Raw genomic sequence first — 27,236 nt, 5'->3', positions numbered from 1 at the left:
TGAAGAGGTATTAAAAGCAGTGCAGGATCGCCAAGGGCCAGCTCAAACTCAAGCGTCAATCTCAAGAAGCTCAGGTTACTCGCTTGTTGGCCCAGGCGACTCTCCTTGAATCCCAGACACCTCCCTAGCAGGACGAGGTACATGAGAGGCAACTGATACATTTACAAGACGAAATCAAGCAACTCTCCATAGAGGCCGCCAAGCTATTATGGAGATCCTCTGTGGCTAGGGTGTATGGTTGGGGAGATAAAAACAGGAAACTGCTGCACCGCTTGGCCACATACCCTATGGCCAATCGTATCATCCCAGAGGTCGTAGCCTCAGAGGGTACCACTCACTGCACCCCCACAGCGATAACCCAGACGTTTGCCACTTACTACTCCAAACTTTATTCGAGGCAGGAATCTGAGCTCTCTCTTTCGAGTCTGATCACCCAAACACATATCCAACTACCATGCCTAAGCCAAACTGAGACACTAGATCTAGACCTTCCTGTTACCCAGGAGGAGATCAGCGACACCATATCGCGTTCCGCTCAGGGCAAAACCCCGGGTCCCGATGGCCTCCCTCAGGAATACTACGCCGCCTACCGGGAAATACTTGTCCCACACTTACTGAACGTCTATGCAGAAGCAACCAAAAACGGCTCATTTCTGCCTGAAACAGACGCCGCCACTATTGTGGTAATTCCTAAAACGCAACCTTCTTCACCACACTGTGCTGAATATCACCCCATCTCCCTCAAAAAACATGGAGGTCAAAGTCTTTGCCTCGATTCTCACCCACCAACTGAAACAATATTTCTCCAAGTTGGTCCACCCCGATCAGTGTGGATTCATGCCTTCTCATGGCACCAGACACTGCCTCAGATGTCTCCATGTCGCCTTAGCGCATAGTCGCTCATTAACTCCTTACTAAGCGCTCCTTCTTCTTGACTTCGAGAAGGCATTTGACTCCGTAAATTGGAGATATCTAGACGATGTCCTAACCGAGATGGGTATGGGCCAACACTTCCGGAACTTGGTCAAAGTCCTAAACTCCCGGCCACAAGCGCGAGTCCTAGTCAACAGGACACTCTCTGAGCTATTCCCCATCAAACGGGGGACTAGGCAGGGCTGGCCCCTCTCCACGCTCTTATTCACCCTAGTGATGGAGCCCTTGGCATGCCTGGTGCGATCTGACGATTATAATTAAGGCTGGAGATGGCCTAATGCTGTGGAAGACAAAATCGCACTATATGCGGATGATGTCTTAATTTTCTTGGCTGAGCCAGTCCAAACTGGTCCTCGCTGCCTTCGAGCTCTGCACCTTTTTGGGCAAGTCTCTGGACTGAAGTTGAACTCCAGAAAATCCGTCTTAGTCCCTCTTCACCTGTCAAGAGTCTGTTTTGACTGGCAGTCTACGATCCCAATCAGAAAACAGTCCTTCAAATACCTAGGGATCTGGGTTGCCCTGATCCCTGACATCGCCTGGTCGCTCGACGTCACCCTGCTGATAAAAAAAGCATGTGCTGATCTCCATAAATGGCAAACACTACCGCTAAATCCCCTGGGAGTAGTCGCCCTCTTTAAAATGATGATACTTCCCCGGTTCTTCTATATGATCCAAAACACCCCCTTTCAATCCCAGAAACCTGGTTTAAGGAGCTTGACGGCCTGACTATTAAATTCCATTGGGGCGGACGGAGACCTTGCTTGGCCCTACCGCAGTGCCGGATCCCATCCTTCGATGGTGGCATGGGCATGACCAACCTCTATCTCTACTACTTGGCAACCCGCCGACTCACACTACATGACTGGTTTAGCGGTGGCTGGTCCGACCCAGCATTCAGGCTGGAACTGGGTGATCTGGGCCTATCCAAGATCCAAGCGATGATGTACGGTGCCACCATCTCCAAGACGATGCCAACGGTGACACAGGCGGTTCTTCTGGCCTGGCGTGCCTCCTTAGGCCACACCCAATGGATGAACAAATTAACCCAATACACTCCACTCTGGCAGGGGACCCGGCTTCGGGAGGTCAGTGGCCTAGATGTATTCCAGCCATGGGATCTTATCGGCTTCTCGCAGTTAGGTGATGTGTGGACGGGTGACCATATGCGTACCTTCCAAGATCTACAAACCCGCCATTCTCTGCTCTCCTCGCAGTTTTATAGATATCTGCAGCTACGCCATGCCCTCTACACACACGTACCTCAAGGCACATCCCTTCCAGAATACAGTCCCCCTGAGGCACAATTTATGACAGGCAACCTGGGGAAAAGGGGTGCCTCTCGTATTTACCGCTCTTTCACCAACAACACTCCAAACACACTAGATCAGCGCCGGGGCCTATGGGAACAGTGGGTGGGACCTCTAAAGGAAGAGGACTGGAGAGACGCTCTAATGGCACCCAAGACAGTCACCACCTCGCCAAGCTCCATCTGGTCTAACTATACTACTTGCATGCTACCTACTTAACACCCAAACGCCTCTTGTGTGCAGCCATAAAGCCAAATGCATCTTATACACAATGCACTCATGACCCGGCGGACTTCTTCCACATGGTGTGGGCCTGACCGATCATCACGAGCTACTGGGATTCCATAGAAAAAGAACTAATGGAGATCGTGGGTTGGGAGGTCCTGCACAACCCCTTAAATATACTCCTGGGAATCACAGATGTCCTGGACGGCTCCCGGCCTGACAAACAATTCCTTACCACTGCCATAATGGTAGCCAAGCGTGACATTGCGGCTAGCTGGATAGACCCCAAATCCCCTATCATATCGAAATGGTACAGAGGCGCAGACTGGTGCGCAGCACAAGAGAAACCATTATTTGAGGCCAGAGGGTGCCCAGCTAAATACCATAAGGTCTGGGGCAAATGGCTGGGGCAGATAGTTTAAACATGTCTCCCTATTAATATGTAAATTATGGTAAGACCTGCAAGACTGTGTAGTGCTAACTCGTCTCCTTGTGCATTGAGGAAATATGAATTTTGTGATCAGTTATGTCCCCTATCGTAGACCCCAACGGATTCATGTGCATGCTATAAGTACATGTATGTTCCCTCCCGCTCCAGTTCTGAAGACGCAAACATATGTGCGTCCACCGTCAACATGTCCTCTTTCAGATCCGCCATGAATGGGTCAGATATTCCATTCCTAAGTATGAAAGGCCACCGACTTTATGTGGTTCACTTTCCACATTTCACAGATTCAGGCGAGTAGGCCCGAATTCTGTCATCAAGCCTTTTCCTGCCTTCTGCCTTTGAAAGCTCCAGTCTGAGCCTGCATCTGTGACCATGAACTTTGTCTTACTCCTTGCGCGGCTAACGGTGCCTGATCCAGCCTGTCGCCTGCCAAAAACTGTATTTCACCTTCGAGATTATCTCTTTTGCTCCTCATCCGATGCATTCCTGTCTAGTAGTTTAGGTAAACATTCCTCCAGCTACCGTGCAAAGGGGCCAGGCCTCGCTGTCCTCATGCAAGTAATTCATAGCCCCGTTACCATGGAATATTCCTACCCCCTCGCATCTAGTGTAGACACTTAGACGCTTGTACACGCACTAACAGTCAGTATAGTCAGTATAGAATAAGATTCTATCCTAAGAGACCTCTCCTTTTGGATAACACAGTTCTTTAAACATAGGATATTAGATATGATTTGGGATTAGGTTGACATAACCCCAGACTTCTGTCTCCACAAGTAGAGCTAAATGTCAAGTCCCCTTCACCCTCTAGTTGCACGTCAATCACACGTCATGCGGCTGCGTGCGCATCTTTGCCAAACATTTCTGCTGACATTGCAGGATTCTTTTATGGATCCACCCACTTGTGACATCATGTATAATGACGTTTTCTAGTTACGCCTATTCTAGTTACGCATGCATATTTTATTTTGTCTTATCAGTTGTTACGCCTACTGCATCTGTTTCACTGTAATGCCTTTTCTATAAAAATGATTACCTGACAATTATATATGCCCCCTTCCTTCCTGAACTTTCGTGGTGATGGAACAGAAGGCCCACAATTCAAATTGTCTTCCTTTGTATAGGAATAAAGCCTTTTAAAACCTCTAATACCACGGATTCTGCCTCTTATATTTACTGAGTTATTCTTAATTGACTTTACCGCAAAAAAAAAATAGTACCGGTAACGAAATATTTACCACATAAATTGGCGCCCGAACAGGGACACTTTCTCATCTCACGCGCCGGCGGTGCGTTGCAGGCCCGGTCTCCTGCCACAGCTGAACGGACAAAAACGCGTACCCGCAGGATTTCCTGTATCTCCCTCCGGCCAAGCGGGGACGACTGAGGCTGCGATCAACACCCAGACGAGGCGGTGAGAAGTGCGAAGTATCCCGACCAGAGCCTAGCTGAGAGAGCAAGATCCGAGGTATACAGAGTCCCGCCAGGTTCCGAAGTTCCGAGTCCAGTCGAGTCGAGTCCAGTCCGGTCCAGTTTCAGTTCCGTTCCGAGGCCTTCCGTTCCGAGCTACCCGGTGAGTACCATTACCGGGGAGGCATTTTACGTGCACATAGTCTGTGCCGGTCAAGACGGGTTTGGGTACACAAATCCGGTCTGCACTGTTTTAGCAGTGTATCTGTACTGTTTAGCAGTATATATAGTATGTTTCGCATATAAATAAGTATTATCTAGTGTCAGTATAATGTCAGTAACTAGTTTTCTATTAGTTATCATTGTTCGTAAAACTGTTAAGCGTTAAATGTTTTAAATACGTTCTATATATTGTGGTGTGAATGACTGTTCATTATTGTGTTTTCTTGTATAAAGTGTGTTCTAGAAACAAGATCTAAAAATGCCGCTCTTGTCGAAACTAAGACAGATCAAAACTAGAAAAGGTGTACTCGAAGAAGCCGTTCCCATCCCACCTAGGGACACTCCAGGATACTTTATGTATCATAAGCATGGCCTAGATGCCGTATTATTTCTTGATTTATGGGTGGACTACACCAAAGAATTACCAGAGAGTCAGAGATGGCCCGCAACGGGGACCTGGGATGCAGATTGCATCATGAGAGTAGAAGAAGAATTATGGAAAAAGAAAGCCAGACAGTCACAGAAAGATGCCATTGAATTATGGCGTAAAGAATCGTATAGACGTACAGAAAAAGCACTCAGACAGGAAAATAAGGGTAAGGAGAATTCGAATAAAGTCCGAGAGAATCTGTTAATTGAGGAAGGTACCCGAGTAAAATCAGAACAAATAGATAGACAAAGAAACGCCCTTATGAATGGTATGTATCCACTTCTGGCCGAAGGGTTACCTAAGGCTACTCCGGAAATACCAAAAGATTTGCCACCTCCATTGTTTCCGATAAAAGCACATCCCAAATCACATCCCAAAACAGCAAAGGACGTTTTTCTTTCCTCCTATCTAGATGACGCAGCTCCCGAGTATGCTAATGCCATACCACCCACACCGCTTGCTGATGGTGTTCTACACCAAGAGCATACGTCTGTACCCCCGCAACTACAAACTCCTACACAAGTTCCAATAGGCCCGTCCGTCTCTACAGTTTTTCCCGCATCTACAATCTCTGTCTCACCTTCAACAAATCCTTTCACGTCCAGCACCCCAGACGGTGCTACAGGAGGTACGACAGACATTTTTTCTACTCCACCCAGAGGAAATAAATTTTCCCTTAGAGAATTAGCACACCAACGTACGCCCAAACTAGCAACTCCCGACATGCTTAAGGAACTTCTAGTAGATTGTAGATATGATCCTGTGCCCGGTAAACGGGACGAAATGCTGCTGTCATCATTACGTATTCGACGAGCTGCAATATATTTAACGAAGCTACCAGGGATGAATACACATTTAGAAAATATATATCACTTTGTCCAGTCGGGGCGAGGTCCTAAAAGTATTAGCAGAGCCATGGAGTACCAGAAAGCGGAGGTACAGGGACAACTGTTACGTTTCCTCATAAACTGTGTAATCAGAAATCAAGACCGGCCTGGGGTAAATCCGGAAGAAATGCAAAAACTTGTCACTTGGGGTCAGAATATATCAGAAGGGAGACATGATTAACAGTTATGTATAGTAGCTATGTACCGAAAGATCCGCAAAGAAGTAGAACGAATACACGAAGAAAGATTAGAGGTAGACACCGCTGACCTAAACAGAGAGGAGGAGGAGCAAGAGTCAGAGCAAGTAGAAAGGATAGCTTATGTAGGTAGAGGAAGACCCCATAATAATACCAGAGGTTTTAACGATCCGATACGTCCAATACGTTCAGAATGTAATAGACATTTTCCAAACCCTATGCGAAATACAAAATCCCCTGAACACTTATTCCAAGCCGCTGATAAATTACTCCGAGATCGAAGGGGGTACCACATGCTTGATTCCATGGACGAACAAGAATTAGCCAGGTCAGCAGTACAATGGGCTGACAGTCCCGGCGAATACAATGATGATGTACTTACACACACGTTTCGGAACCTAGACCCATATGAACAGCGTTTAGCTAGTATATACATGATTCAACACCTCCTTATATTATATAAAAGCCAACACTCCGATCCAGGACCCTTACCTGACATATTGACAGAACTACTCACGAATATATGGAGAGGGTCAGGTACTGATTTGATTAAGGAAATTCTAGAATCCCGAAACCAATATTTAAATTTCGTATGCCCAGAACACGTTCCAGTTCCCATCATGGGAAGAAAAATGTATCACATAGATAGACAGAACCCGTTACGCGAAGTGCACCCAATTAGAGGTGCCGGTGATAATTTTACACGCGTGTTTGTGTACACGCCTATAACTAAACTAGAATTATTAGAAATGAAGAAAGTAGTACCCAGCCATGACAAAGACCCAGCAGGTTTCCACCGTGAGATAAAAGACATGTTACTCATGGGAGAGTATACCTACCCCGACATTATGAAAATATTAAAAGTCCTATTACCCGCCGGTGTTTATGAAAAACTCAAAGAAAAAGAATGGGAGGTGGGAGACCAAAAGATAGATTGGACAGCATTAGAAAACGAAGAAAAGGCCCGAGCTGCAGGAGCAGGGCTTGGGGAAAAGACTACAGCACTAGCAGGATTACTAATACAGGTATTGCCACGTTTATTAACTACGAAAAAGGAAGACTGGGGTGCAATCTCAGCCTGTAAACAAAAGCCAGACGAAGACACTAGTGATTTCTATTCCCGATTTGAAAAATGTTTTGGTATAAATAGTGGCATAAAAGCCAGTAGTGAGTCATACCCACATCTGTTTGTGACAAAATTAGTTGAAAATTCTCTGCTACAAGTTAAGAATAGAGTATTGAAATTCGAAAGTACCTGGCAAGGTAATACCCCATCACAGATGCTCCAGATGTTACAATATCATCACAATAGAATTAGAGAAGAACAAGAACACGAACAAAGACGTATGAAAGATACAAAAATGAAAATGCTTGTTGCACAGTCAGTTCCAGCCGATAGTCATCAAAAGGGTGATTCCGCAGGTCCTACGAAAGGGACATGCAACTATTGTAAACAACCAGGTCATTATATACACGATTGTCCAGTCCTGAAACATAATATTGCTACAGGTAGAACACATGAGAGACCACGTCCACCTAGACAGGATCAGAACCAACAACAAATCCCTCAGCATGCACAACCTAGGTTAGCTCCGCAACAACTAGCTCCGCAACAGGCAGCTCCACAACAGATCGTAGCACCACCACAAGCGCACCTATTGCTGCCACACAAGCAACAACACAACAGATGTATCAGTATGCACAAGCAGATTATCCCGATTATCAGCGATACTCATGAGATAGCCTAGAGAGGGAAGTTGGCTTACCCCTTATTGAGGTTCCTGTAGACCAAGAGGGACCTTATGTACATAGTGAACTATTAGGGGAAGACAGAAAGTTTTTACTTGATACAGGGGCAAGCAGAACGACTATAAGACGCAGTGAAGTTCCAGGGGCACCCCTCTCAGGCTCACAGAATATTTCCCTTGGATTCTCAGGAAAACCTATATTTAATGACGTAACACAACCTCTTCCACTTACAGTCGGTCCATTGACACGTACTACAGATTTATTGCTTACTAAATCATGCCCAGAAAACTTGTTAGGCATAAAGACATTGAAAGCTCTAGGAGCTATAATATGTTGTTCCCCGGAAGGAGTACGACTATTTCTACGTGACTTTAAAGGTCACTACGTATCCAGAGACATGGATCACCGACTGCAGAATTTACCTACACATTTATGGGCACAAGGCCCCACTGATGTCGGTTGCATGAATATTACACCATATCGTGTCACACTAAAAACAGGAGTAATACTACCACGAATACGACAATACAAGTTACCACCCGATGCTGTTGTGGCTTTACTGCAAATCATTGACGAGCTCATTACACAAGGCGTGGTTGTCGAAACTGACTCCAATGTATGTAATTCTCCGATAATTCCGATTCTTAAAAGAAAGGATCCAAAAGCTCCACCAGTATATCGATTAGTTATTGATCTGCGCGAATTAAATAAATGTATTGTGCCACAATACCCTGTGGTCCCAGATATCTCTTCATTACTCACAGCTATTGACTCAGAAGCAACGTTTTTCACTGTAATTGATCTCAAGAATGCTTTCTTTAGTGTCCCAATAGATCCGGAAAGTCAATATTTGTTCGGATTCAGTTTAAATGGACGAAGTTTTAAATTCACACGCGCACCTCAAGGATTTACAGAAAGCCCCAGCATCTATAGTCAAGCACTGAAACGAGAACTTGACAGTATCCACATGCCAGTTAATACTGCCTTGCTTCGATATGTCGATGATCTGCTGATCACCGCTCGAAGCGAACCTGAATGTGAAAAAGCGTCACTGACGGTTTTAAAATTTTTGGCCGACAAGGGGCACAAGGTGTCCCCTTCTAAGCTGCAATTCTGTGTCCAGCGAGTTGTTTACCTTGGGCACTCGCTGTCCAAGGAGGGAAGGCAGCTTACATCCGACCGCATCCAGTTAATCGCTAACATGCCACCACCCAAGACACAAAAGGAGGTGCGGGCTTTTATAGGCCTCACCTCATACTGTAGGCAGTGGATCCCTCAATATGCATTTCTAGCAAAACCACTCATCCAGTTGACAACGCAGGAGGCAGCCACATCGACTGTCCTCCCTTGGACTCAAGAACATACACACGCCTTTGAAAGCTTAAAGAAAGCTTTATGCCAAGCACCAGTCCTAGCAACACCATGTTACAGTAAACAGTTTACACTCTTCGTTACAGAACGCGAAGGTACTGCTTTGTCAGTACTCACTCAGGAACAAGCAGGATCACATAAACCATGTGCTTATTTCTCTAGTACATTAGATCCAGTAGCTCAGGCTCTTCCTGCGTGCCTGAAATCGGTGGCAGCAACAGCTTTAGCAATCAGACAAAGCGATGCCATAGTGTTAGGACATCAATTGACAGTACAAGTACCACACGCAGTAGAGGTTCTTTTGAACCGCACACAGACACAACACTTGACTATAGCGAGACTCACCGGTTACGAATTAACATTGTTTCAGCCACATATAGAAATCAGACGTTGCAATACGTTAAATCCTGCCACACTGTTACCAGTGGGCGGAACAGATCCATTGGCACATGATTGTGTCGAAGTTATCACTATCACGACGAAACCCAGACAAGACTTGACAGATATCCCTTTGTCAGATCCAGACTTGACATTGTATGTAGATGGGTCATGTATGAGAGCAAGTACAGGAGAGCTAGTGGCCGCTTACGCAGTCACAACAGACACTGAAGTCATTGAAACAAATCGTATTAACACTTTGTCAGCTCAAGCAGCAGAGCTCATCGCTCTGACACAAGCCTGTATCCAAGCCAAAAATAAGAAAGTCAACATATACACAGATTCACGTTATGCATTCGGAGTCGTCCATGACTTCGGCGTACTGTGGCGAGAGAGAGGTTATTTAACTTCTCACGGTGCCCACATCCAACACGGACCCCTCATCCAAGCCCTATTAGATGCGATTCATCTACCTACTGCAATATCGATTATGAAATGCAAAGCCCATACAAAAGTTACCGATATTATTTCTCAGGGTAATGACCTAGCTGACAGAACAGCTAAACAGACTGTTCAGAATCAGACTCACACAACTGACATGACAAAGACAATAGTTCCGACGTCAACACATTGCATGACAGTTAAGGATCCCGCCCTTGATGTAATTGACATACAGACACATGCTACACCAGAAGAAATAAAGAAATGGACTGAATTAGGAGGGATCCAAACAGATCAGGGATGGATGACGAAGGAAAAATCTATATGGTTTCTTCCCGACTCAATGGTCCAAGTCATCATTAACACTATACATAGTCCAGCGCACCTAGGAGAAAAAGCTATGTTAGACAGCATTCAACACATTTGGTTCAACAAACATTTGCGAGCCGCAGCTAAACAAAAAGTTCGTACCTGTATGATATGTTGTCAGTTTAATCCAGGTAAAAGCATCCCCGTAGAACAGGGTGGATTTCAAACTCCCGATCATGCTTTTGAAGTCCTCCAGATGGATTATATCCAGATGGAACGATGTCGAGGATTCAAATATGTTCTCGTAGTTGTCTGTGCTCTTTCCCGTTGGACAGAAGCATACCCGGTCTCAGATTACACTGCCCCGACTACTGCCAAACAGTTAGTTCGAGAATTCTTCCCACGGTACGGTTTACCACGTGTTGTCTACTCAGATAACGGCCAGCCGTTCTCATCCGAACTAATGAAATACGTTTCCCTTCTATTAGGCTATCAGTGGAAATTTCACTGTGTCCAACATCCCGAGGCAGCAGGTCTCGTAGAACGCCATAATCAAACTTTGAAAATTAGATTGTCCAAAATATGTAGAGAAAAAGGAGTCGATTGGATAGTAGCCTTACCAGTTGCGCTTTTTACATGAGAATGGTAGCACATTCTCGAACAGGGCTATCCCCGTATGAGGTGATCTTCGGTAGACCACCAAATATGTGGGGGACGCCTGTACCTCGCAAAATCACTGACGTTGACTGTAATATGCTGACAGATTACCTGGCTTCCTTGATGTCTGCACTACAATCTTGTCGTTCACAGGTATCCGCAGCTTTTCCCGACAATACTGAGGTGAAGCCCCATGACGTGGTTCCTGGTGACCTGGTGCTGGTCAGGAACTTTGACCGGAAGACCCAACTGGATCCTAGGTGGAAGTCACCGAAGTTAGTTCTACTCACCACAAGGACAGCCGTGAAAATCGAAGGAAGGAAAGGGTGGTTGCACTCGAGTCATATCAAGAAATTTTATGGACTACCACCCAGTGTAGATACTCAACCCTGTATTCCCTCACAAACAGACTCAAAGCTCCCCTTGGTTGAGCAATCGAACTCAGAAATTTATAAACTAAAATTGAGGTCTAGTAAGTCAGACAATTTGATTGTTTAAGTCCTCTCCAAGGTGAATCGGTTGAATTTGTCTCTGACATGTATCCTCTAGACCGGAATAGAGAAAGAAATCAGCGAAAGCAGCTGAAAAAGCATGCGTATTGTAAATCACTTCGTAGTCACAGTACAGTAACATTATTAATTTTGTTTTTTCTAAGTCTTCTGATCATTATTTTCAGCATACTATTGCATATGTATTACCCTATTCTTAAACATGCTTACAACATAACTGCAGAACATTCTTTTAGTGAATTTCCTCCGCATGAGTTGTCCTATAGATTTGCGCTGCGCAACAACACATTCATTAGTATGCTACATCATTCCCATCAAACCAGCAATGCCACAAATTGTTGGATATGTGGCCGACTCCCCCCCTATCAGAACTATAAGGGAGTTTTGCCCCTCTTTCCCTATCCGTTCACACACAATGGCTCCTGTGGAGCATGGTTTAGTTTGATTAATACCCTAGATTCAAATTCCGCAGTTTATCAAGACAACTGGGTATGGGGAAACCTGAACCTAGTTTTATTTAAAGTCTGCTACCCTAACAAGGAGGGACTTCCCAAAAGAACAGGAACAGATCTAGAAAATGAAGTATATGGATTAGGTAACTTTACACTTAACCTCATGATCCTGAACGTTGAATCTGAAGCTACACCAATCTTGCCCGCCATGTCAGTATTCCCAGTAAAAGGGGAATTATGTATCAGAAAGAATGGTTCCATACACATGGGCCATAGTAAATGCACCACTGTAATAAAATTCAGTGATCAAGGCAAGTCTACATTTAGAGCTTCCCATCATTCCTACTTCATATGTGGCCAGACCGCATATATATGTCTACCTTTAGATTGGGATGGTACCTGTTACATAGCATTCCTTTTGCCACCTGTTTTCCTAGCTCCTCCTGATTATCACAGAAATACCCATTTAGTACACAATAGACAGCAGAGAGATCTCCCAATTGTCGATTACACTGAAACAGCATGGGAGAAATACACAGATTTCAATAAAGGTTTCTTTCCCTATATAGGTACAGTCACTAATAGTAAGCTGATACGTAGATTAACCAGAACCCTTGAAGCAGTAGTGAACGAAACTATTTCCGCCTTAGGCAATTTAACAGAAGAGCAGTCTGCTATGCGGATTGTTGTGCTTCAAAACCGTCTTGTCCTTGACGTCATCCTGGCCGATAGGGGCGGAGCTTGTAGGGTCATCGGATCAAGTTGCTGCATTTTCATCCCAGAAAATTCGCCGTCAGTATATAAAGCCATAACTCGCCTTCATAAAATTGTAAGCCAGATACACCAGAGTCCAGGCACCTGGACTTGGTCCGGTTGGTTCTGGAGCGTGTTGTCAGCCTGGGGATGGAGAATCCTATCCTTCCTAGGTATTGGCTTTCTCATACTATTCAGTTGCTGCTTATGTCTACAATGTGGGCCAGCGATTTGTGGTCTGTGTGCCACCTCGTGTATCCCACATCCAAGTTTTCGTTCGAGATCCCGGAAGAAGAAAGAAGAACAAATGATGCTATATGAACAGATCGATGGATTGATGAAGATCGATATCTCCTGAGGGTCCGAAGGGGACAAGGAGGGAATGAGGAAATATGAATTTTGTGATCAGTTATGTCCCCTATCGTAGACCCCAACGGATTCATGTGCATGCTATAAGTACATGTATGTTCCCTCCCGCTCCAGTTCTGAAGACGCAAACATATGTGCGTCCACCGTCAACATGTCCTCTTTCAGATCCGCCATGAATGGGTCAGATATTCCATTCCTAAGTATGAAAGGCCACCGACTTTATGTGGTTCACTTTCCACATTTCACAGATTCAGGCGAGTAGGCCCGAATTCTGTCATCAAGCCTTTTCCTGCCTTCTGCCTTTGAAAGCTCCAGTCCGAGCCTGCATCTGTGACCATGAACTTTGTCTTACTCCTTGCGCGGCTAACGGTGCCTGATCCAGCCTGTCGCCTGCCAAAAACTGTATTTCACCTTCGAGATTATCTCTTTTGCTCCTCATCCGATGCATTCCTGTCTAGTAGTTTAGGTAAACATTCCTCCAGCTACCGTGCAAAGGGGCCAGGCCTCGCTGTCCTCATGCAAGTAATTCATAGCCCCGTTACCATGGAATATTCCTACCCCCTCGCATCTAGTGTAGACACTTAGACGCTTGTACACGCACTAACAGTCAGTATAGTCAGTATAGAATAAGATTCTATCCTAAGAGACCTCTCCTTTTGGATAACACAGTTCTTTAAACATAGGATATTAGATATGATTTGGGATTAGGTTGACATAACCCCAGACTTCTGTCTCCACAAGTAGAGCTAAATGTCAAGTCCCCTTCACCCTCTAGTTGCACGTCAATCACACGTCATGCGGCTGCGTGCGCATCTTTGCCAAACATTTCTGCTGACATTGCAGGATTCTTTTATGGATCCACCCACTTGTGACATCATGTATAATGACGTTTTCTAGTTACGCCTATTCTAGTTACGCATGCATATTTTATTTTGTCTTATCAGTTGTTACGCCTACTGCATCTGTTTCACTGTAATGCCTTTTCTATAAAAATGATTACCTGACAATTATATATGCCCCCTTCCTTCCTGAACTTTCGTGGTGATGGAACAGAAGGCCCACAATTCGAATTGTCTTCCTTTGTATAGGAATAAAGCCTTTTAAAACCTCTAATACCACGGATTCTGCCTCTTATATTTACTGAGTTATTCTTAATTGACTTTACCGCAAAAAAAAAATAGTACCGGTAACGAAATATTTACCACAGCATGTAAATGGTAATATCAGATGAATGTTGTGATGTATTGTATATGACTGCTGCTGGTAGTTTCTGTTTAAAAAATAATAAAATTGTTTATCAAAAAAAATAAAAAGCAGTGCAGGAAAAGTACTAAGCAGTTTAGAATGTAGATAGCCTACCGAGCGCTGCGCATCTGCTCCCGGGCCATTAAGTAGGGGCCGAGGCGTGATGCAGGGTAAGCAGGCTAAAGGGCTAACTGGCAGTGGCATCGGGAACCACAGAATGGCCTCCAGACCACAGGAGCCTCAAAGTTAAAGTGCCAAGAGTATTAAGTGATGAAACAGCAAGGGAGGTTCCTTTCCCATGGCAGAGGATTACCATTCTGTTGTTTATTATTTTATCCACTCCCCCATTCCCTTGGTGTGCGGTTTGGGGATCTGATTCTATCTGGTCTCCGTTCGATCACCAAGAAGAGTTGTAGGACTGTCTTCATGTCATCGTCCCCGTCAGCAGGTCAAGCCAGTGTAGTGAACAAGCCACTTTTGTGGTCTGACACCCTATGATGACCCTCAACCACCACCATTTTGTACTGACTTAAGTGTGTTATGTTACCCTAGCCTTATTGTAGGATGGGTTTGCATATGCCTGCTTCTCTTCTGTCCTGTAATCTTGCTGTCTTTTAGTAGAATAGTTTTGCCAAGAATAGAAGGTATGGCATGTTGAGGTGCAGTGTTGTGCTTGGTGGTGCACACATGTGCCCAATGTTGTATACTGAGGGATAAAGTCTATAGTGTTATTTGGGTTATGTGAATTATGTGTTGAACTATTGCCTTTGACATGGCTTCATGCCATTCTGATTTCTGACTTTACCTTGCTTTATGGCAGTGCTGACTATTGCCTTTGACATGGTTTCATGTCATACTTGCTTTTCTGATTCCATCTTGCTTTGGGCCTTTGTGTGCATGGCTTAACTAAGTCCATTTTCATGACTGAAGCTATTTTCTGTGCCTGCACAAAGCTGCAGAGGTGGGGAGGGCATGTTTTGCTCTTCGCCTGTTTTTCTCACTTTAATGACTAGAGAGAACTGGTTCTTATCAGAGGAATGTACATGGTCTGTCTCGGAGCCATAGCAAAGGCCTGATCAACCGATGCAGTGGCCTTGGAGCAGGCTGGTACGGGCTCTCATGAGAACGAGGGGGCGTGGCTTGCTAGAAGCTTCGTTGTGTTTGAATTTGTATTAAAAAGAGGAGCCTACACTGGCCTGGTGGAAGTTCACGCCGTGGAGCAGACGTGTTGTCACGGAAGAGTGGGGGCTGGTGTCACCTCTGAGCTTTCACCCGGTTCAAGCAATGGACTCCCCTTGAGCGAAGTGGGGTGAAATGATGAAGCAGTAGGTGAGGTGTCTCTGCTACAGTCTCTTGATTCTTTACTGATTCTTTCCTTTCCATCTTATTTTCTGATTCTTATATCCATACATATATATTTCTACATATATATTTGCTTTGATTGTGTATTTCAATCGGTTATTTGATATGTGAGAGTCTGCCATGATCAATATATATTCGGCCTGCCCGTGATTGAAGTATTGTGTTAATAAATGTATATATTCCATATGTTTGAATTAGTCTTTTCCTTGTAGCAGGAGGTGTGGACTCTTCTTGGCCAAGTATTCTGTTGTAGAATGATGGGTGAATTCCCTTCTAGCAGGTAATTCTGTTATAGGAAGTTGTTCTACTCCTGGCAAGTGATGTGCAAAGTATATCTCGCTCTAGAGAAGTGTTGTGTGTGTTACCTTGGTCTAGAGGAGACTCATGTGATATTGTTTTCTTGCCTTGCCTTTGGGGGAGTGTTGAAAGTTTGCCCACCTTAGGAAGTGCTGTATTTATGTTATATTCCATAAGTTTGGAACTGATATTCTCTCCCTGGGAAAGTGACGGTACATACCTTGGTCCCGGGGAGATCTGAGACCTTTCATTACAGCCAGGTTAGTGATTACGACTTAGAATATTAAATGGCGTGACAATTTGTGACAGAATAGTAAACCCACGTATTTAGATGGCCTGGGCTATGGATTCCAACACAGTTCTCACTACTATTTTAGAACCCATTATAAATTTACAAATCAAAGTGCACGCATCACGCATGAAAAATCAGGAGTTATGAAAGGAAATAGGCACTGTAAGCAGAGAGGTGGCAGATCTCACACATAAGGGCCAGTCTGAGCATGGCAAAGGGGAAGGAGCACACATAAAAGCAAAAATGCAGTGTAGAGACTACTGTTTTTAGAGTTTCCACCTGGAATCTTGTTAGCAGACACATTCCATCTACAATGAGGCAAAGGTCTCCAGCACAAGTTCTCGACATGACCCCGAGTCCTGAGAAAAATCTGGCAAACTGGGCTTCAGTCAATTCAATGGCCCCAGATTGCTCTACAATCCGGCTGCCGATTTGTGAGGATCTCCTGTCTCAGCAACAAGGGAGGGACCTACACCCAGGTCTCCCCAATCTGCTCTTCCGTGAGTGGAGACTGAGCAGCAACAACTGAGAACCTTGGCTGGCAAAGCAAAGGTGCTCAGTTGTCACTACTACTCAACAGGAGGATGTCATCTTCATAGTCGGACAACTGTTGACCAAATCTGTTTATTTAGGAAGCTGGGTGAAATTGCTGGCCTGTGTACAGACCGCTGTCTTGCTCCTCTTCAAGCTAAACTTTCTGTGGTGTTACTGTTTGTTTATTACTAGCCCAAAAAGGCCTTGCAGTGAGAACACTTACAGGTTACTTGTCACCCTTTTGGCATTTTTGTGTTTACCAGATCTGCTTCCCTTTTTCAAACCTCCAGCTGTGTTGTGGTTCCTGAAAGGATTAGCACCTATGCTCCTCTGAAACTTTCTGTCATGCCACAATGGGACTGTAACTTTGTTCTAGCATTTCTACATGTGCACTCAACTGTTCCTTGCAGCTCTTTCCATCAAGATGGTCTTTCTCAAAATGATCACTAATGCGTGAATGAACTGTAGATGCGGTCAGTGCAACCTCCATACACCACATTCTTCCCCTATCAGTTGGTACTAAGGACTAAGACTGCTTTTCTGCGTAAATTAGTATTGATCTTCCACCTACTGCAATCCATCAGCAATAAGGACCAGCATTTTTCTATCCACAACATCCCACGAAAGAGGAAAGACTTCATCACTTTGGCCCTGAATGAGACTTCAGTTTCTATGTTGAATTCACAAAGGACTATTGTGTTGATGGTCATCTCTTCATGGGATTTGCGAGTGCCAAGAAAGCAAAAGCAGTATAGAAAGACATTTGCAGAGGTAGATAATCATATATATAAAGATCTGTTATGCTTTAGCAAAGAAGGATTCCCCTCACCCGAAGATGTGAGGGCCCACTCCATGGGAGTAAAGGCTGCTATGACTGCATTAGCTGAGACATGGGCGTCAGTACACATATTCACCAAACACAACTGCCTTGACAGGTCCGCATAGAGAGTAATGTTGCCCGCTCTGTTCAGCAGGAGTTTTTGGTTTGAGTTCACTCCTCAGGCTCCCCACCTTTTGGGAAGCATTGCTTTTTTAAATGTGAGGAATCTATGGGTAAATGTATCATCAGAAGAACAAGTTACCTTCTGTAACGCTCTTTCTGAAGAGTACTCAATCTAACTGCAGATTCCTCACCGCCCTCTCACCTCCCTGTTCGGTGGAGTGGACATCTGCACATTTTAAAAAAGGTGGTCCTAAGTTAGTTTTCAACACACTTGTACGTAGTTTGCATAAGTAGATCTGCTTCTTCAGACATGGAAGGAGTACAATTCAGAAATGGACATTAGTGTGCCAGAGTGGTGCTTATATGCAGCTCAGCTTTGGGCTTGTTTGAGGTCACTGCAGAGCCACATACTGCCACCCAGTGGGATGAAGCAGTTATTGCTTGACAATGTCCAGATCCAGGCTTATTCCTGTGAATATTCTAAAGGTGAGGAATCTGCAGTTAAAATATCCACTAGAAAGAGTTTTACCAAAGGTAAATAACTTGCTCCTTACTATTCTATGTCATTTTGTGGATAGAATACAGTGGAGTTTGTCGTGTTTCTTATAATCCTTCCCCTCTATCTCCTCCCCATATCATTCCCCTTCAGTGTTGCCATGGAGATTGACAGCACTCGTTAATTTCTTCTGCGGTAATGAGGAATGCTTAACACTCACAATGTTTGGCAGATAGGAGGAGTACATGTCCATGATGTCATTTCTAATGTTTAATATTTCCTCACGGATAACACTGAAGAAAAAGATTTAAACCTATAAAATCCATGCATTGTTCTTTAAACCTTGAGTCGCTGGTTACCTAAAACATTTCTGCTTTGCGTTCAAAGATAAGTTGATATATGAGATTAGAAATTAACACATGCATTGTATACATAAAGTTAGTTTTTGCATATGCTAATAAGTTTCCACAATTATTTTTACAATATGTGCCTTTGGTATGTGCACATTTATATTTGCAGATGTGCTGAAAGTGTAGTATTATTCAACCCACCTGGACCTAATTTTGACTCCCCTTCACTATAAATATTATTCAGTAGACACAGTACCAGGTCCAAGACCGAACACCTCACAAATGCATCCTGGCATTACATTATGCTATTTGCAGCTGCTATTATGAAAATACCGTCTTGATGGTTTGTAAGGTGAAGAGAAACTAAGACCTAAACTATCCCACCAGTAACACCATTTGAGATGAGACGGTCTCTGAAGTAACAGCGCCTAAACCAGGCTTCTCCAAGGAGTAGCTAATAAGCTACTGGTAATCTCCAGCTACATATAAGTAGCTCTCCTGGGTGAAGTCCAGCCTACTAAATCAGAAGATTGTACTTGGCTGAATTAATATATGTATACTAAAATTGAGAAGGTGAAAATGTGTGTATTTCGAAAATATATTTAAAGCTGATACTGAATGATAAATCATGTGGAATTGGAGACATTTACTTCCTTGGTGCCAAGTGTAGTGCAGCTATGGCTGTTATGTGTTACCCATATAAAACCATTCCAAATTAAGAAATACTTTTTTACCTTACTCTGGCAACCCTGCCTGATGCACTAAGGTTACTACTGCTGCTAAGCTTACATACAGTGGCCAATAATGTAATCTTGTTTGAAGTGATCACATATAGAATTATAGATGAGTAACAGTAAATTATTGGGATGCTGTTCACCAGGGGGTTCTGAGTGATGTAAAATAGACAACGAGTGTCAAGCTTGAATTGTCTATGATCAGCAGCGGCCGGCACAGGTAAGAGAGTGGGGCGGGTGGGATAGGCGAGAGGCTTCTATTTTTTGTAAACGGAAGACCGGATGTGGAGCTGGCCGGATCCCCAACACTACGACCCAATTGATGAAGGCCGCCAACTGACAACATTTAATTACGTTGAAGTATATACCATAGAACATAAGTCATCTTAATTGCGACAGGCACAAGTAGATCGGTTGTAACAAGAGCCATTATTGTGAGTATTGTGGGCCTTCTGTCCAACACACCAGTAAAGAAAGAGTGATTACACCTGCACTGACTGTAGACTAATATCGAAAAGAATTGTTATCCCTAATGATTTCAGGAGAGACTAAGAAGGGACTATAAACTAGTACATCCCAGAAGAAGCATCTGTGTCTGTGCTCTCACAAGCAACAGTGCACAAACTGGAAGGTGTACTTCAATAATTGACTTCATGTATATGATTTGAGTGTTTAATCACGGTCTTGATAAAGATGGTCTAACCAGGACAACACCATCATAACGCGTTGACTCCTTGATACACAATCCGTGTTGGCGGCTGTTACAATAGATATTTTACGACTGTCAATGTATTGGGTTCCAGTCCTAACGTCTGATACACAGGGATGTGACATTTTGATGACTGTTAGAAATGGGATTTCTGGTTGGCTGAGGCTTGCGCTAAAGCCAGGCAGGAACCACCACTCTAGGATAAGGGAGTTACACACCTAAAATAACCCATGCTCACCCCCTTGGTAGCTTGGCACAAGCAGCTAGTCTTATCCTAGAGGCAGTGTGCAAAGCGTGTGCACATAACCAACAGTAATACAGTGTAAGCACTACGAAAAGACACCACACCAGTTTAGAAAAATAGCCAATATTTTTATATACATTAAGACAGGACCGAATATGACAAAAATCCACAATACTATATTTAAAATCTGCAGTTATCAAAATAAGTTTCACACAAAGTTCCTCGATGTGGAATGCTCCGTCCGGGGCTATCACGGCGTCGTGAACAACAAATCCAACAGGTCTGGCTGGTCACCGGGACGCGGGCCAGCTACGGTGTCGGGAAGACCCGCAAACAGTACCTGTGAGAAGTGCAGGGCGCTGGGGCCCTTGAAGTCACTCGGGGTGCAGGTCGAGCTCTCTGATGGAGTCAGGAGCGCTGGCATCAGCAGGCGTCGGGTGCTGCGGTGCGAAGTGCAGCGGTACGGCGTGCGGTGCCCCCAGGTCACGGTGCGGGGGCATCAGAAGGCGTTGTTGATGAGACCAGGGTCGCGGTGAGAGATAAGGCGGTGCTCGTCACGGTGCAGCCAAAATTGGCTGTAATTCACTATTGGGACATGCCACACACACCTGTGCATGTCCCACCTTTCACATACACTGCACTCTGCCCACAGGGGTACCTTGGGCCTACCTGAGGGGTGCCTGACGTGTAAGAAAAGGGAAGGTTAGGAACTGGCAGTGTGTGCACTGACCAGGTTGACATGGCGGTCCCGGACCGCACACAGGCTCTCCGATGGCATGCCCAAGTTACCTTTTTACAGGCCATTCAGGTGGGTGGCACAATCTAGTGCTGCAGCCCACCGACGGCGCTTGAGTCGTAGGCCCTGGCACACGCAGTGCACTCTACTAGGACTGACACACGAGTCAAGCAGGCCAATCATGGAAACGCCAATCCATACACATTTTACTATAGGAGCACCTGCACTTTACCACTGATCAGCAGTGCGAAAAGTGCGCAGAAACGCTAAGCCAGCAAAAACAGAGTCAGAACCGGGAGGTCTGAAAGCAGAACCTCAGGGGAAACACGCCAAAGGATGCCAAGTCTAACAATGACAAAGTATATTGTCTTGTTACACTCATTTTTCTCGTGTTATTTGTTTTATTTTCTGATATTCTATTTTGCGGCAAGTTCCTTGCTGCATGCTGGTAAACATTGGTGTTTTCTATATATATAGGATTGATTTTTTGTGATTCTTCTTTTTAACCACGACAAAAATGTTTGAATGATTATTATTATTGGTACACTATTTTTGAGTTGACAATTATACTCCCCACTGCGAGTTAAGTTTTGCTTTGAGCTGTTTGTTGGATGATTGTGAATGGTGTTTATTATAAGGTAGACCAAAGGATAATTAGCTTTTTTTGACTTGCAAATAGAACCCTATTCCTTTGGTTGATAAGGAGTCCCTCTCATTGCTTTCTGAAGAGAGGGGAAGGCGACAGACGATGGAATAGGTATAATTAAATAAATAAATAATACCTATTCCGTCGTCTGTCGACTCCCCGCCTTGCACCGCGCTTACCTGTTACCTGTGCTGGCCGCCACGGTCTATGATGTCAAACCCCCCCCCCCCCTCCCCCCAGTGAAAAACATCCTTGTAATTCACTTTCACACACCTATGTATGTTATATATGGCCCCGAAAATCATCTGCCCCATGACTTCAACCTGTACACGGCCAGAGAATAATGGGAGAGCTATACATAACATGCAGTCTCTTTCCAGACACAAATGTGAAAAATAAAACACTTAAATGCTTTCCTTAACCAAACCTGCTACCTTACCTGCGTTTCTTCCCCCTCCTGTAGCTGTGCTTTCAGCTTTCAATCAAAGCGGACAAGCATGCTGTCGGTTCTGATAAATGTATAAAATAAACATACGTGCAAATATAACTGCCTGGGAGAATCCCTGATATGTCTTCACAGACTGACCCACCGTTTTCACAGACTCGCTCACCGTGTTCAGGCATTATGAGTGTGTATTGTTATTGTGTAAGTGATGCCATCGTGCCTTCTTGTCTCGGCCCTCGTCAATCACTGAATAAACAGTGCAGTGTTCGCACATCCATTCATCCATGCCCTTGCTTGATGCAGCCTATCGTCGCCCTCCTACTGGAAGATTTCAGATCAGGGCTGGATCATTGCTAAATGTAGGCAAGGTGGGCTGTGAAAGCACACGTAAACTTAGCGGAAGGGCACGTGAGGAAAAAATAAAAGCGCAAACTTTGCTGCCTTCAACTGCCAGCAACATGTGGTGCTCATGGTTCACAGCACCCCAACTCCTCCTATTAGCAATGTGCTTAGGACTGTGCCTGCCTGTGCCCGCACACCTTCTACGGCCCCCCATTCATCTCTAGGCCGACTAGACAATCTGTAACGTATGGAAGAACTAGTGGCTCTCGTCGCAGATTCTGCAGTTGGGCCCCATCAATTAATCGGGCCCCTGCCCCATCAATTAAGCGTTAAGCTGCTGCCGCACTCCAATTGCTGAGCTGTAGGATTCTGGTAGCATTACTGGGACAGCTACTGTGCAGCATGCAAGTCAGCTGGGCAAGGGGAATGAACATTGGGCATCCGGATGCCAGACCTGGACTGATTAATGACCTCACCAGCGCCTGGATGACCTGCTGTGACCCACCATCCCTGAGGTGTCCATGGAGCAAGAGCAGAGGAGACCATGGTTGGCTGTAAGTCACCAGTGTGCCTCACAAATCTGAATCTCCCACAGTACAGTGATTCCAGCACTGTTTGAGCGGCAGTGAGGTGTGTGAAAACAGAGCCCGTTTGACATACAGACATTACAAGCAATCCAGAGAGCCAATGCCAGGAGGTTAGTAGATTATTTTCCAGTGGTAATCAAAAAGCCAGGAGTAGCTCACATGGTCAAATGACTCTGGATGGCCACTTGGCTGCCAGTGATATAGCGCTCTTAAGAATCCCATATACATGTGTGCGTGACGCATTCAGTTCAGAATTTACATGTGCATTCTGGTATTTGTATTCCAGTTGATTTCCATCAAGAAAACAGCAATACAAGTTTGTAAATGTTGCATAGTGTAACACACACTTCAAGATGTTGTTGTTTGCTGTACATGTAGGCATTTGTGAGATGTACTCAGTAACACCTGGGTATGGGTAGGTGTAGATATACCAGGATGAGCTCTGTAGAGGTGCCGTACAGAGTGCCAGTGTATATTCACATAACTAATAGGAATCAACGAAGGAGATGTGCTGAAATATGCAACTTCAAAAAGCAATTTTTATCACTGAGATACTAATCACCAGGAAAGTTAAGCTCTACAGTGAAGTGACCTTAAAAAAGCAGAGGAGCTCGCCTAAAGCATTTAATGCAGTAGCCACTCCGCACAGATTAGGTTAATGGTTAGTCCAACCCCAATTGACAAATGTAGTTCCCCTATAGATATGTCCCGTGCTCGTGTAGTCCTACAAGCGTTCTGCAGGTATGCACCACAGAAGCAAGAGTCTCATCTCACCATCCCCAGCCAAAGATGTGTCAATCACAAGTAACACTGAAGTCAGAACCAGGTAAATCACTCCGTTAGGCCCATTATTGTTGCGATTCCGGTACAGTTTAAGCTCTGTGAAACGAAGGTGAAGGGTTACAAGGTCCCAGTGTACAATGTTTGTTCCCCATGTGATTTGACGTGCTCGGCTGATGGAGCCTTTCAGATTGTGAAAACGGCTTTGCCAGTTGTGTCTCAGGGGCGTAACACGGGCCCCCGCATCCCCCGATGGGCCCCCTCAGCCCAGTACTAAGGCCTTCGAGCTCCGGATTAAATCCGGAGTGGGGGCCCTTAGAGGGGGGCTCCCTGAGCTTTCGTTACACCACTGTTGTGTCTGTGTTAGTTTTAAACACCGTTATTAGTTTTGATGTTTATGGCATGTTTCTCCATGCCAACTGGGTCTCTGGCATTAATGCAAGCACTCTATAATGAAGTCGATAGAGCACCAGACCTCAGTTCATAGTTCAGGCATTTGGTTTCTGCTCAGGCATTGTCGTTTTTGGTAGATAGTATACCTTTCCCAGGTTCAAAGACCTTTTGTTTTAATTTATGTTGTTGTCAAACAAGTGGACTGGTATAATCCATGTCATGATTCTAAAGCAGTAGTATTCTTTTGATTGTGGCTGTTTTCGCTTCGCCCATATGGGGACGTACATGACAAATGATGCAATTCGATGGTGCCAGGAATGTAGCTGGGCGGACAACTGAAAGAAGTGGCAGCAGCCTCCTAAGAAAAAAATGTAGAGCACCGAGACTTCTTTTTTTTTTTTTTTTTACAAATTAAGCATTGCATCACAACAGTCGATAACCAGTTTTGTGATCAACTGCTGTTATATCATGGCATGGAGTTATGACTTTCTGAAACTGATATAAACTACAGAAGCTATCCATCAGAGCTATACATAACACCAATATTGGTAGCTAGGGGGATATTCAATGATTCGAAGTAGCGCTTAATGAAAAAAGAGGTTGGGGAACTGGGCCTAAACTGTTAGCTTCCCGATACTGTGAAATGTTTAAAACAAGGAGAGGGCGTGTTACCAAGAAGAACCACTCCAGGTAGCCAGGGGAAGGAAGCACACATCTCTGTTCAGACCGTTTCCTGGAGGCCCGCCGCTGCAGCTCCTGCCCCGAGTGGTTGAAAAAAAAATTCAGAAGAGAAAAAAAAGGAGGAGGGATTACAGCATTGGTTGGTCACGTGACCCTGTGAATCGAGGATCACTTTTCTTTCAGGAAAAGAGCCGTTTCTGTTTCTCAGCAGGACTACCTGGTGCCGGGGCAGGTGAAGGAAGGACAGCTGTGCGACAGGGGACCCACCCCGCGGCATGCTCCTGCGCCTCTCCACGCCTAGCTGCCACGGGGCTGAGAGTTCCCTCCCTGCAGAAGTAGCGCTAGCCTCTCGGTGACAGCCCTCCGTTTACTCCCTCGGCACCCGCCTCGGCCACCATGTCGACTCCCAAGATAGGCTTCTACCGGCAGGAAATCAACAAGACCATGTGGGAGGTGCGGGAGCGCTACCGGGACCTGCTGACGGTGGGCTCCGGCGCCTACGGCACCGTCTGGTGAGAGCCAGGGCTCGGGGTGCAGGGAGGGCTGGCAGGGTCCGCAGTGTGCCCAGGCAGCAGGGAAATGCCCAACCTGTCCTCTCACCTTACCGCGTCCCACCTCCTGCACAACTCGCCTCCTACCCCATACTATCCCGTGCCTCTGTACCGCTTCTCCATACCTCTCCCTCTAATTTCTCATGTCACATTTCCTTACCCCTCTAACTCCATATACCTCTCATAACATCCCCGCGTCACCCCTGGCACGCGTCTCCTTCCCTCGCCTTTTCCCCAGCGCCTCGTCAGGGGGTAGTAAGGTGGTCTATATGGATACAATTAGTCGGCCCCATCGCGGCATATCCATTGACAGATGACCCTTACTGCAGTCGCTTGACGGACTCGACCTGCCTCTCATAGCCAGACCTTTCTTTGAACCCATTCTTTATTTTGACATCTCTCTCCTGTCACACGCGCTCCCCTGTGCATGTATTATCTCCCATACAGCTGCTGTTCGCCCTCCATGTATCTCCATATAGGCACGTGCTTCCCCTGTCCGCTCCAGGTGTGTCTCACAGATATTCCCCCCCCCCCCCCTCGCGCCGCTGCTCTGCCCTTGTGCGGGGAGACAGCCCTGGGGCTTTTTAGCCTGCGCTAGCGCCGCTGCCCCCACCCCTCGCTTCCTGGTTTACCCTACCAGCGTTTTCAAGCCCCAGCACGCACTGTGCGGCTCCTCGTGTCCCCGGTTAGCCCTCCTCTTCCTCATTCCTCGCCTTTCGGTCGTTTCGTTGTCTGTGCACGAGTAAGAGGCGCCCGAAGTTTCACTCCGGCTTAGCCACGACTCCCGTGACACCGAGGGGCTGAGGCGCGTGGATTGTGACGGAGAGCCGGGGGCATTTCACAACCTCCGGCGCCTCTGCAGTCTCGCCCAGCACCAGCGGGCATGTTTCCTTGCGCCTGTCACTGGCTTCACCGTGTGATGTTTGCATTCCGATTATACTTACACTTCTGTGGAACTAGCGCGTAACGTGCATTGCTGAATTTGAAAACAAGAGTGGGAGCTCCCGGGTATTTTAGAAGCCCGAGTCCCGCACTACCGGTTGGGTTCAAGGGCTGCCTAGTCTTGATTCCACCCCGTGCCTCTTTCTTTCGGTCTCTCCATCCCACTCGTGTAGATTGTTTCATCCCTGACTTCTCACTTAGTCATCGTTTGCCATCTTTCTCCTCCTTTAACTGCCTTTTGTCTCGCTTGCTCTGGGTAAAAGTCTGATGTATAAAAAAGTTCCGGCCCCTAAAATAAGAGCAGACACCTGCACAAATTATCCTCTGTATTTGTTGCTGCTACCAGAAGAAAACAACCACTATTCTATTCATGGCCTATTCATTAGATGTTGTCTAATCTGTTTAGGTGAATACCTACTGATTCAATTGATAGTGTATTTACCGTTCCAATGTTTCAGCGAAGCAAAAACATTTTTTAATAAACAGATAAAACAAAAAGAATTAGATGGTGGCTAATACTTGGAGCATGGAAGCCAAGCTGTGTGAGAGCTGTCTGTTTTAGAAAGGTAGATTGATAGTATTTTAGAAGAAAAGAGCTGAGGCTGACCAGGATTGAGACATCCATGTAGAGTGAGAGACTGACTGCAGAGTAAGAGACAGGTTGGTGCTAAAAGTTGCAGTTGCCTGCTGCAGAGTCTGAAGGAGTTCCAAAGTGGTTGGAAGATGGACCAGAGAGTGTATGCCAAACTCGCCTTCAAATTATAGGTGTTATTTGTATTCCAACTAGTTCCTTTTTTGAATGGAGCACGTTGTGCGACTCTCCTCAGAGATAGACGGCCTACTGCAGAGATTGACTGATCTTGCAATAGGCCAGGGTCAC

The 27,236-nt window shown here is 45.4% G+C and overlaps 1 protein-coding gene across 1 annotated transcript in view; it reads left to right on the top strand.

Annotated features, from left to right (window-relative positions):
• The first annotated feature begins 24,860 nt into the window (after window positions 1-24,860).
• MAPK12 (mitogen-activated protein kinase 12) overlaps window positions 24,861-27,236 on the top strand; it is a 484,751-nt gene continuing 482,375 nt past the window's right edge. The window contains exon 1 of the mRNA XM_085653980.1: window positions 24,861-25,375. Within this exon, the coding sequence (XP_085510106.1) occupies window positions 25,260-25,375 (116 nt within the window). The 5' untranslated portion in view covers window positions 24,861-25,259. The remainder of the gene's footprint in view (window positions 25,376-27,236) is intronic.

This window comes from Triturus cristatus, chromosome 4_1 (genome assembly GCF_964204655.1).
Source record: "Triturus cristatus chromosome 4_1, aTriCri1.1, whole genome shotgun sequence".
Lineage (NCBI taxonomy): Eukaryota > Metazoa > Chordata > Amphibia > Caudata > Salamandridae > Triturus > Triturus cristatus.
Note: the sequence above shows the minus strand (reverse complement) of the source record. Positions and strands in the feature narration are given on the sequence as shown.